The sequence below is a fragment of the Pseudonaja textilis genome, chromosome 3 (assembly GCF_049901715.1).
Source record: "Pseudonaja textilis isolate UNSWEBS1 chromosome 3, rPseTex1.2, whole genome shotgun sequence".
NCBI lineage: Eukaryota > Metazoa > Chordata > Lepidosauria > Squamata > Elapidae > Pseudonaja > Pseudonaja textilis.
The window spans coordinates 60,477,580-60,490,749 of NC_141992.1; the positions used below are offsets into that span (position 1 = coordinate 60,477,580).

General features: G+C 38.1%; 1 protein-coding gene across 1 annotated transcript in view; it reads right to left on the reverse strand.

The window, feature by feature from the left end:
• FAF1 (Fas associated factor 1) overlaps positions 1–13,170 on the reverse strand; it is a 199,073-nt gene that overhangs the window by 149,324 nt on the left and 36,579 nt on the right. The window contains exons 3-4 of the mRNA XM_026707060.2: positions 9,798–9,844; positions 2,118–2,326 (exon numbers count right to left, since the gene is read on the reverse strand). Of these exons, the coding sequence (XP_026562845.1) occupies positions 2,118–2,326; positions 9,798–9,844 (256 nt within the window). The remainder of the gene's footprint in view (positions 1–2,117; positions 2,327–9,797; positions 9,845–13,170) is intronic.

A 13,170-nucleotide genomic window follows, 5' to 3' on the forward strand; every position in this document is an offset into this window, starting at 1 on the left:
TATTTCACCCTTTCATTCATGTCAACACAATTGTCTCTTAAATACTGCTAGGTCTAGAAAATAAATCATCAACTTGTATTAAAAAAAATCTCTTAAAATATAAAAATCCTCTGCCTGGTTAAAAATGAGCATCTTATTAATCTATCAGCTGAAGTGATCTTTAAAACATTGATATCATTTTCTTATTTGGAGCTGTGCAAAATCAAAAATGAAACTGAGAACTTGAATTTCAACCAATCTCAAAACAAGACACAACCCAGTGAAGAATTGAGCATAATAATGGATATGAAGTTAATAGCCAAAAAAGTACCTGCTTAGCAAATAAAACATATATTTGCCACTAGGTGTCACTCTTTGATTATATATTACATACTCTTTTTTAAAAAAATATTTTCTGGACAAACATTTGATACAATATGCTTATAGTTTTTATATTGCATTTTTAAACTAAATACACCATCCAAAGTCCCTCTTTGAGAGAAGCAAATGGTTCAGAAATGTGAAATATAAATAAACTAAACAAACACTTATTTTCAAAGGAAACATTTGTTTGATATCACTAATCATATAGAGTGGGCAAAACTGTTTTAAACAAATACAGTGGTACCTTGGTACCAGAAGTGGTATTCAGTAGTTTCTGACCAGTTCTGAAGAACCAGTAGCAGAAATTTTGAGTAGTTCGGAGAACCGGCAAATCCCACCTCTGACTAGAGATTTTACAGTATCTTTCCCCTGCCACGCCCACCAAGCCACGCCCACCAAGCCACACCCACAGAACTGGAAGTTAAAAAAAAATTGAATCCCACCACTGCTTGGTACCCATTGTTAATTGGTTCTGGGAGGCACAATGAGTACCAAAACCAATCAGTACCAAACATAATTTTTCCAGAAGGAATAATATAGTGAGTCACAAGGCAGCCGACATTGACAAGTTCTAGCTTGTGTGCTAAGTACCAAACACACGATGAGTGCCAGGACAAAATTTTCACATCAAAACATGTTGAGTACCAAATCTGATGAGTTTCAAAGCAGCTGAGTACCAAGGTACCACTGTAATAAAGGTGCATCTTCTTTCTACCTAGTTTCCCTAGGGAGCAAAATAATATATAAGTAACATGGGATTAGTAGATAGGAAAATTAGATGCTGTGATACATAACACTAATTCCAGCACAGCAAACACCCTGTCTGAAAAGTGTAATGGTATAGTTTACAGCATAATAGAAATCCCTGCATTTGTAAATCAATGATTCCATGATGATTTTATAATGAGGGCAGAATTCCCCCCCGCCCTTTTTTTGTCACGGTGATATTTCTCTTAATTATGGTACCACTTCAAGCACAACATTTTGTAATCTTTAAAGCTGAATTTAAAAGCATACATGCTCTGTGATTCTAACCTGATATAACAGAGATATTATACATTGCATTAACATAGGTTCTGGTATCTTAGATCATTGTTTTGGTCCATCACACAAGTATTAATTTAAATACTTAAAGAACACAACCATGTTTTTCCCCAGGCCTTGTTTCCCAAGACTAATACTAACTTTACAAGTACTGCTTTTATATAGCTTTTCCGTCCCCTCCCCTCCCCTTCAAAGAAGTACATCAGACTTCAGGTCACTTATGGCTGAATAAATCTCTACTCTTTCAGAAATTAGATAACAAAAAAGAAAAAGTTTTAGAGCAATTCATTTATTTAAAAGATTTATATAACTGCCCATCTTTTTAACATAACCCTGGCCAGCTCACAGACAGTAATAAAACACTATTAAAAAACATAAAAACTACTGCCAACACCAACAGAAAGCTAGATAAACTGCTTCCTTGCAGAAAACAAATGAGTCATGTGTACAAGCACCTGGGTACTACAGAACACACTGAGATCACCCTCAGGGTGAAACTGTAAAACTTTTCCTCTTGTCCTTTCAGGTCAATGGACCTTTGGCCCTGCTTTTCCCAAGCTTGAGATTGGAATGCACCTGTTGTGTGTTTACAAATCAGTTCTCCCTGGCCTTACTAGAGCTCTGCCAATTTCAGCTCTTACACATATTTGTATTACAGTTACATTTGGTACTTAAGTTTGGTCTTTTTTTGCCCCTCAGTAGTTTCTTACCAACTGTAGAAGTGTCTTCAAGAACCACATCCACATTTCGATCTCTGTATTCCACTATGAAGTCAAGCATTCGGGGTTGTCTCTCCACTATTTGTCTGGATGGCACTACGGGGCGAAATGCAGAAGAGGAGGAAGATGCTGAAGACGATGACGAAGGATGACTAGCAGGACCATAGGCAGGCTTTTGTAAAGATTCTCCACTATATTCACTGAAAAACATATCAGTTTGGTTTCAAATAAGGACAATTTTCCAAATTTATGCATGCTTATATGCTTACATGTATTGATATAAAACGGATGTACTTGCCGTGGCAAAGGGCTTGGATTTGCACAAGCCACTTAGACTATGCATAAGGAATTAATAGAACTGTCTGAGGTAGTCACAAAGTAGTTGACAAAAGGCTGAAAACTGAAAATGAATATATTTTAAAAAGTCACTGGATTAGAGAGAACTGTACTGGAGTGTATTAAGTATCAGCAGAATATGATACTTAAGTCTACACCAAAGTGTTCTGAACCAGCCCATGGACAAGAATCAATCAGAAGACCTTCATGGAATCAGTCAGAAGGCCTGTATAGACACAACATGGTGTCCTTATATAGATGGTAAAAGAACTGCCTTATAGAAGGTTGTGAAAATAAGCGAACTTGTAAAATACCAAAAAACAAAGTAGCAATAATAATGATTGTAATCAGCAACCAGTAAGAATTTCTAAAGCACTTCTTGCCATATAATATATGAAAAAAACATAAACCACAGGTAAACACTAAATACTTGGAAGCTGGCCAAAGACAAAACATGGGGCAATTGAATATAGAGGAGTCTCTACTCCTTTATTCTCTATTCATCTGGGCAAATAATCAGTCTAAGAATTAAGATTCCATTTACAATCAAGTTACAGTTGAAGATCAACCCATGTTCCCTACTCTGTCTTATTTTTGCTTTGGGCTAGCTTCAATTATTTGATGACATGAACGTCTATCACTGATTGACTGACTGAGGCCTGATAATAGTTAACATTAGGTTTAATATTAAGTTCCATTTTGCTTGGTTGTCACATTTTATATCATCTCAGTTATATCTCATACAAATGAAATGGTATTGTAATGTAAATGAAGTTTATGCTGATTTTGCCTTAATATGTTTCCCTAAAGTTTCTGCAAAGACGACTTGGTTATTTTGCTTTGTTTGGAGAATCTGTTAAATAAATTTGTGAGCTCTTAGAAAGTAAAGTTCTTCAAAAAACTGGTTTCACTTTATGAACATTTTAGGTTACTTCCATGAACAGTACTGAAATGCAGCCACAGTTGGTAAGCATTTTGTTCCTTAACAAAAGCCTTTTGATTCTCAGAATTATTTGCCATAAATAAATAGACCTCCAATTAATTCTGCTAACATCCTGACCTGCAATAATCTTAACAGTTGTCAGGATTTAGCCTATCTTTTTTAGCCTAGATGCTTTTCAAAAGCAAAATTATAATTATAAAATGAAATAGATCCTAAACTGAAAACAATTTCAAATTTGCCTTCGTATTTGAAAACAATGTAGTATCAATCTGGCTATTAAATAAATTTGTATTAAATAAGTACAAATACTGCAAAATGGTGGTATATATCACAATAACCAGGGGTGGTTTGCTACTGGTTTGGACAAACCCTTAGTTCCAGTGATGAGTTGGCCCCGCCCACCTGCCCCTGCCCTACTCTGTCCTATATTTCGTGCGGCACAGCGGATTGCCCCGCCTCAGCTGTTTTACTAAACAGGGCTGCAGCAGAAGGTATGTTTTAGAGCTGAAAATGGGTGATTTTCAAATGCTGCGCAAAGCACGTGCTTACCAAATCGGTTGTTACACCAGTTGAATCCCACCACTGACAATAACTGACTTTTGTAATTCACTATTCAGATTGGTTTATTAACAATTCTGTAAAACATCTGATAAGACAAAATGATAGAAATCATTTTGATCCAATTTGCAAGTATACAAATAAAATATGCAGTATTTCTTCCTCTTCTTTTCCATATATAAAAGTAGTTATGGAATATAATTAACACTGAACACCAATAATACAAAACACATCCCATCCACTAAAGGCTACATTAGGTTCCTGGTTTTTCAAACATTTTTTTTTAATTTTGTAAAGCCTATATGGCTTTGAACAGGGATATACAATTTGCAGCCCCTCAGAGTTCAGAACCTCTTCAAAACTTACTAATTTTCATGCCATATAAGGGGGAATTAATTGCATTGATTGCATTTAATATTACTATATTTTAAAGTAGCTTTGTCCTGTTCCTGCCCACTCTTTTTATCCAAGGAGTTTGGGTTAGGGTTAGGAAATACTGTGGTATGTGTGCTCAAATGCTTAAGAAACATTGCACACTCTTGGCTTAAGCCCAATTATCTATTAGGGACTCTCTCCTTCCCTTTGTTCTGCAACGCTCTCATATGATGTGTCATGGCAATACCAGCTGGTCTCTGTCTAAATGAGAAAAAACTACCATCATGGTTGCATACACACATAAGCTCTACTTGCAAATCCCTTTCCCTTGAAAACAAGGAAAGCAAGCAGGAAGAAGACACCCACTTGGGCACAATTATTATTTATTTTTGAACAAATTTTTCACAGGGCACAAGGAGATTATATTTGTAATTCAGAAAAGATATTTAAATATTTTTCCTCCTATTTCTAAATTGTAAAAAAGAAAAAAAGATTTTTCAGCAGTGTCCTACATGGCAAGGAATCCATGAAAAACATAGCTTCCGGAATTCCTTCCAATCCTTTACCAACAGTGGCCATACATTGCTTGTTATTATGCATGGGAAGGCTTCCTCTGGGTCATGTGATCAGAAAGGAGAAAGGAAGGAAATACAGAATGGAAAATTCAACAGCATTCTGAGTTTCTACCCACTCCCTCTCATAGCAGGATCTCCTGAAAGTTTTTTTTCTTCCACCCGATCCAGTCCATTTTTAAACTCGGTCTTTATTTTGCTTTACACCATATGCGATCCTATTCTCTTCAGCTTTTGAAAAGTTATTTGGCTGAAGGGCACACCGATCTGTCCACCTTTCACATAAATGGTTTCCAACACTTTGGGTCAGGAAGAATTTTTTTAAAAAGGTATATGATTGAATAAGTCCCTACTCATTGCTGTTCATGCCTTTGTGGCCTCCTCTTTGGCCTACTGCATTGCACTCTAAATGGGGCTGCCTCCGAAGAGCATTTGGATGTTTCAATTGGTGCAGAGTGCAGCTACCCAAGTAATAAATAGTATTGTCGAATGTACTTGAAGAGGACATGGTGGCTTAGTGGTTAAGACACTGAGCTTGTCGATCAGAAAGGTCGGTAGTTTGGTGGTTCGAATACCTAGCACCGCATAACGGAGTGAGTTCCCGTTACTTGTCCCAGCTTCTGCCAACCTAGCAGTTCAAAAGCATGTAAAAATGCAAGTAGAAAAATAGAGATCACTTTGGTGGGAAGGTAATAGTGCTCCATGCGCCTTTGGCGTTTAGTCATGACCACGGACACGTCTTCGGACAGTGCTGGCTCTTCGGCTTTGTAACAGAGATGAGCACCACCCCCTAGAGCAGGAAACAACTAGCACATATGTGCGAGGGGAACCTTTACCTTTATCTTACTTGACATACACAACATCAGTACTTTCATGAGTTACACTAGCTGACCATGTGTTTCCAGGTGCAATTCAAGGTACTGGTTGTCACCTTTAAAGCTCTTCCTGTTTGGGGCTAGGTTACTTGAAGGATTATCTTTCTCCAGTTGTTTCTTTCGGGCAAATCCAATCCAGCAGGATGGGCATGATCTGAGTGTATTAATCTGAGCCAAAAGTGCCAGTTGCTGGAGCCCAGGATATATGCCTTTTCTGCCATAATTCTTGCTAATTACATTCTTTCACCAGAAATGAGAAATAGCCTAGACCCGTGATGGAGAACCTGTGGCATGCAGAGCCATTTGTGCTGGCACATGAACCGCAGGCAAACTTAGCTTACTGCACATAGGTGCACCTCACAGCTGATTTTCGGCCTGTTTGAGGCCTTTTTCGGACTCCCAGAGGTTTGAGGAAAGCCTTTGCAGGTCAAAAAACAGGCCCGTTTCATCACTTCCTGTATTCCCGGAAATACTGGAAGTGACAAAATGGGCCCATTTTTTGGCCTACAAAGGCTGCAGAAGCTTTCCTCACTGGGAGGCTGAAAAGGGCCTGAACAGGCCGAAAATCAGCTGGGAGGCGCAGTGCAGGTAAGGGGGCAACGTGGGGGATTGCATGCACATATGCAGGGGCATGGGGGGATGTACATTGCCTTCTGGGTGCTGGCACATGAACGCGTGCATACAAGCACGCGCACAATTTTTGGCACAGGAGCCTACAAAGGTTAGCCACCACTGGCCTCAACTCTGCTGGTCTTTTGTAAGACCCTAAAACCTGGTTTGATGCTCGGCCTTGAGTGTGTGAAGGGTCCTGACTTTTGGCTCTACTAGTGTCTGCCTTGTGACATCTTGCTCAGTTCCCATGTATTATAATTTTTGTATTTGTGACAGGAATTATTTTCAATATATTTTAAGATTGTTCACTGCCCACATTCATTTGTTGAGATGCGTGGCCATGCAAATTGAATAAATCTTATTTATACCCCCTTATTATTTTTACAAATAATTCAAGCCAACGAACATATCCAACAGACCTTCTTTTTCCTATTTTCCCTACAACAAGAACCCAAATAAATAAATTTTAATTGTTACAGAATCATGAGTTATGAATTTAAAATCCTTGCTATATTAATAAGTGTACCAACAGTTTAAAATGTCTTCTCTATCTGTTTTTCAAAATAGGAAGCTTGTATTGAGCTTCTGGTTTTTCAGATCCATACATCCAGTGCAAAAACGATAGGCAAATACTTACAAACAATCACTCAGTCACTGTTAAACTGAACTATGGCAGCAAACTGTTGCGGACAAATCTGTGCAGTTTTAATATCAGAACATTTGTCATCTTAACCATCGGTTACAATAATTTGCATCATTCTGCATTACAAATTATGTTTGAGTAAAGGGGAAACAAAAATCAGAACACTGTGATTCTTTTTTACACAAAACCCCCTTTTCTTTCTTCCTAATCAGAAAGAACAAAGGGTAATTCTCAGCTCCAAAGCCATGGGCAGTTTCAGAGTTAAGATGAACAATGGGCGCGCTGTGTTTAGGTGTATACATTTCCATGCAAAAATAAATTGGCCCCAATTCAGAGATTTTTCTGTGCTGGAGTGGGAAGCAAGAAGACTACTGCTTGTGAAGACCTTTCCGGCCAGATGGTCAATGCAGTTAACTTTCAAAACTAAGCAGAAGAGGAAAGGGGTCAGTCCTCATATTCCCAAACCACACTGATCCCTCTGTTTTTGGTTCTGTCTGAGTTTGTGCATGTCCCCGTAAATCTGCAATTCAGGAACACAACACAAGCAGCCTGACTTTGCAAGCACAATTCTCTTTCTCCACACAGCACTCTTTTGCATTTATTACACAGACAGTATTTTTCCAGTTTACATATTGTCTCAATAAAACCTGGACAATTTTTATTCTTTTATTGTTTTAGTGAATGTCAGCAGTTTTTAGGGGAAAATGCAGTCATTAGTGAGGCTTGATGGCTAAAGTGCTAGAAATGGGGGAATTTAGGACATTTTGAACAATTTCCATTTTTTCACTGAGTCCCAATAAACATTATCTATTGCTATATGCCGGGGTCTCCAACCTTGGCACCTTTAAGACTGATGGACTTCAACTCCCAGAATTCTTCAGCCAGCATACCAGGGGTCTGCCAGCAAAGCTGGCTGAGGAATTCTGGGAGTTGAAGTCCACCAATCTTAAAGGTGCCAAGATTGGAGACCCCTGCATACGCTACTATAGTTGAGACCCAACAATCTCATAATATCCGAAATTGCTTCTTCGTGAATAAATTGCCAGCTGTCATTTCTTACAAATTATGACATACCGAATGCCAATCTTTAGGAGAAACGTTCTGAAGTATATTGTATATAGCACAATTAAAAGGCCTAAATATCCAGGTAAGCATAGATTATGCATGAGACCTTGGATGTAGTAGTTGGACTGGATTTTATTTTTACCATTTTGAGATGCATTATTGTATAGCAAAATTAGTCTTACTTTAAAAGCAACTTAACATAATGGAATTTATTTTCTGAAAGACTCCTGGACTATTATATTTGTTAATTCCATCAAGAGATAACCAATCTTTGTTCAGATCAATTCTAAAATGCTGAAATATATTAATGCAGACTAATATATAATATCAATTGGTTGGTTTTCAGGACCATATAGTTACAAATCAACAAAGAAAGAAATTAGGAAATAAAACATTCAACAGAATATGCAAGAATAAAGTGAATAAACTTAAACAGTCCTAAGAAAATAATGTTATATGTTAATAATTAACATTTTTTAGAGATACACTTTTATAGCAAACAAGAGACATTTCAAGAACAATAATATAAATCCCCCTTCTGAAGAAAAGGTGAGATTTCAATCTCAGAGAAGTCTGATTTCATAACTCCCTCTTAGCAAAGATGTTACCTCTCCAGTATCAAAAAGCAGGAATAACAATAAGGAATTCAGTGGAAGAGATTTTGGATCTCCAAATTTCAGTCCACAGGCTTTCATTTTGGGGGGAACTTTACAATAGTCTTTCCACTGATATAAATAATGCCTTTTTTTGGAGAAAAAAAAATTGGGCTGTTGTCTAAGCCATTATTGATTAGAGCTAAAGGTACCAATTGAATGGTAAAGTGAAGAAGAGAGATAGATTTCTTGGTCTATTACTGAGAACAGGGATGTCAAACTCAAGGCCTGCGGGCTGGATTGCCTGGAAATAGCAAAGGACTGACCCGTAGTGCCTCTGCTAGCAAAAATGGAGCACGGGTGGGGCCTTCTGAGGCCTTCCAGGCCCTAAAGGAGCCTCCAGAGTGGTCCAGGAGGCCTTCCAGGCCCAAACAGGGCCTTAGACTCAGGAGGTTATAAAAGGAGGCAAAATAAAATATTTTACCTTTCAGGCTTGCAGGATTCTGCTACTGTAGCCTATGTCAACAATTTTGGAGTTCTAGTCTTCCTATGGAGTCAGTTTCTTGATCTGGTCTCTATCTCTCATAAGGTGATCAAGTAGATCAAGTAAGTATTAAAAAAACAAAATCACAGAAATATATGCTTCCCTTTTTTTATAAGTTTATAAAACCATGTCTGGGGAGGTGTGGTCCCGTGTCACTTCCACCATGACCAACCCCACTGGAACTCCAAGGTCAAATCCAATCCTGATGTGGCTCTCAATGAAATTGAGTTTGACACCCCTAAGAACATTTGTCTTATATTCAACCTAACTGGTTTCAATCTGGGTTTTGGGAAATGTGTTCATTAATTATTATAATAATTTCATGGGAAGAAGAGCTTACTTCAAATGAGCATCTGAACTACAAGTAGATAAATTTCTAAAATTAATCGAAACTTAAGCATTGACAAATTAATTTCCTTGTATTGCTTAAATATAAGCTTCATAATTAATTATTAAAATGTATTTTAAAACTCAACTGCAGAAAACAATTAGCAGTGTAAGTACAAGTTATTTCACAATGCTTCTACAATGATATAAGTATAAAACTCCACCTACCTTTCTAAAATGCCATTTTCCTGTGGTATAACTCCATTGATGGCTGCCTGAAAAGGAAGCACAGAGCATTTAATTTTCTAGACAACAATGATAACTGTCTAGTTTTGTGACTACAGTATGAATGTGGATTGTTATTGTCATGCTGGAATGTTTTCCGATCTCTCAATGAAGTCTACAACTCTGGTTTTCCTAGGAAGAATCCCATCAAGTGTTCATCAACCTGATCATGTTTAGTATCCAAGGTAATGGAACATTGCCTGTTGACATATGGATGTGTCCCTAAACACACCAGAAGTGAAGTTTAAAATGGCCAAATTGGAGATGAGAAAGCTGGTTTTAAAAAAACTGAGGAAGTCTTCAAATACATTGTCTGCCAAGTGATTAATACTAAGGCTATGAAGATTATCTAAAACAAGCTCTTCACAAAGTTTACTAGTCCAAACAAAGTACCCTTTTTTTAAAGCTTTAAAGTAGTCCCAACCCAGAAAATTCAATACAGCTATTTCAAAGGCTTTCCCCAGCAGTTTACAGGCACATGCACACAAACAGATAGATAACCAGAAAAACATGGGTGGTATTCAAATTTTGTAACAAACGGTTCTGCGGGCATGACTAGATGGGCGTGGCCATGTTACTGGGTGGCCGGGTGACTTTTTTGCAGGCAGCCCCCCCCCCCCGTTTTTTTCAACCTTCTGGGCCTCAGGGAAGCCTCCGGGGGGGGCATTTTTGCTCTCAGGAAGGTTCCCTGGGGCTCAGGAAGGAAAAAGACTGAGTATGGGGTGCGCACAGCACCCCCCCATGCTCCATTTTGGGGCTTCCTGCACCTCACGGGAGCCTTCCGGGGGGCGTTTTTGCTCCCAAGAAGGCTTCCCTGGGACTCAGGAAGGAAAAAAACTGAGTATAGGAGGGCACACAGAATCCCCCCTGTGCTCTGTTTTCGGGCCTCCTGTGCCTCAGGGGAGCACAGGAGGGAGTGATTTTGCTCCTAGAAAGCTTCCCTGGGGCTCAGGAAGGCAAAAAATGGAGAGGGGACAGAGGTACTTACTTACTGCTTCCTGGGCAAAGCAGTAAGTAAGTGAGGGGAATCCCGGCATAGCTAATCATAGGAACAGCTGAATGTTGGGAGGGGGAAATAAAGAAATAACTTAAGGAGTGACTGGGTGGGGAAGAACACAGTCAGCGATGTCTGGCATGCGTGCAATGTTGCGCATGTACAATAAGGACTGACTGGGGAGGGAGCGGAGGGGTGGGTGGAGAGGGGCAGGGCCAGCCAGGAGCATGATTTGCCAGTTCTCTGAACTGTGCAGAGTCATAACTATAGAATTGGTCCAAACCGGTAGAATCCCACTCCTGGGAGAAAGGCTTCAGAGCAGCTGTCCTAACCTTGTAGGTAGCAACTACTGTAATGCTTCAAGGAAAGTGCAACATTCTTTGGTGCCAATATGCTTTTTGAAATAACTTCTCTCAAATGCTTTGCATGGTCTTAATTAAGATACAGTACATATTAATAATCCACATTAGAGAAAATTAATGCAGAATGACCAAAGGCGTATTTCAAATGGATATAAATCAGTCATAAAGGAACGGGGGAAAGTTTCTGTCATTCTAAATGTAGCAGGTCAGATAATTGCTAAAATTGGTAAAAAATTAAAATCTGTTGATAAGAATTTCAAACATGCATGAAGATAAAACTGGGATACTAATTTTTTTTGTCACCAAAGAAAATGCAGACTCATACTCTGCATTTATGACAAATTCTTTTAAGTAACAAATAGAATTGACAACAATGCCCACTCACTATTTCCAACCAGTTTGCACAAAACATGGGACCTAAGGTGAAACATATAGTAGCACTACAATTTTTTTAGTTGGCTTTTCTTTTATAAAAAGAGAAAGAAAATCAGAGAAAAAGTCAGACAGAAGGTAAACTACCAGTGATCACCAAAGACTATATGATTTCCTAGGCAAAACTAGGAAGAGAAATAGGTAGAATAATCTTGCTTTATTTCAGTGTTAAAAAAACAGTTATGGCTACTAGAGTTATAGCCAATGCCTTCCATACACTTAAACTACCAGTAAATGGCTGTTCCTTACTACTGATGTTAGGGTATGCAAATTTACAAGAACAATATAGTATTGAGGCTTTACTCTCTATAGGAAAAATGTGGCTTGATGAATCCTAAAGACAGGGCCTCCCTGGTGACAGCCCCATATCTTTGGAATTCTGTCTCTTCAAAGTTAATCTGTTAAAAGCTAATTTATTTACGTAAATAAGCACATTTAGTAAATGTTTCTACCCATCTTGTCAGTGAGAATTAGCATGCTCTCCATCCCCATTGATTAAACCATGACGGATGGGACCCAGAAAGCTAGTCTTTTCTGTCACAGTACCTGCCTTCTTTAAATTATCCTCAGATATCTGTATAGCTCCTACCTGAAATGCTTTTAAAGAGGTATTTAAAACCATGGCTTCTCCACCAAGCCTTGGGCTAGGATAGGTGATAAGCCTTTTAAAGGATTCTGCATGTTAATTTGAATTTTTTCTTGTTTTATATGCAACATTCTTTTCTTTACTATCTAGTGCCTTGATTTATTTAATGCTGTTTACTTTTACTTTTATTTTATTATTTATTGGCTGCCCATCTTACCACAGAGTAACTGTGGTATTTATTGCCCAGCCTTCATGGGATTGGCAGCCTTATAAATTTTACTAATAAGTAAATTAATAAGTACTACTATGAGTCACCCTTATTCAAACATATTAAACCACAAAGTCCCTATTCTATCAATTACAATATAATACATGAAAAGAAATGTGACACCATGGTCAGAGTACAAGATTAAATAGGGAACTCCAAGTAATACTCTCTACTAAAGCTCATTAATTGACTGGGTGAAAGAATGTTTAGATATATTTTACGGAGGTACAGATAGTCCTCGACTTACAACAGTTCATTTAGTGACCGTTCAAAGTTACAATGGCATTGAAAAAAGTGACTTATGACCATTTTTTACAATTTTGACCTCATGATCATGTGATCAAAATTCAGGTGCTTGGCAACTGGTTCATACTTATAACCATTGCTTGGTCCTGGGGTCGTATTATCCCCTTTTGTGACCTTCTGACAAAGTCAATGGGGAATCCAAATTCACTTAACAAGCAGGTGACTAATTTATCAACTACAGTGATTCATTTAACAATAGAAATTTTGGGCTCAACTGTGGTCTTAAGTTGAGGACTATTCATATTTTAGAGAGGTGGGTAGAAAGGAAGGAAGATTTAAATAAGACAAATTATGCCAATTCATTATTTGCCCCATTTAAAGATTTTTTTCCAAGTAGGTGAAATTAAATCGATTGCCTCTAAAAAGAT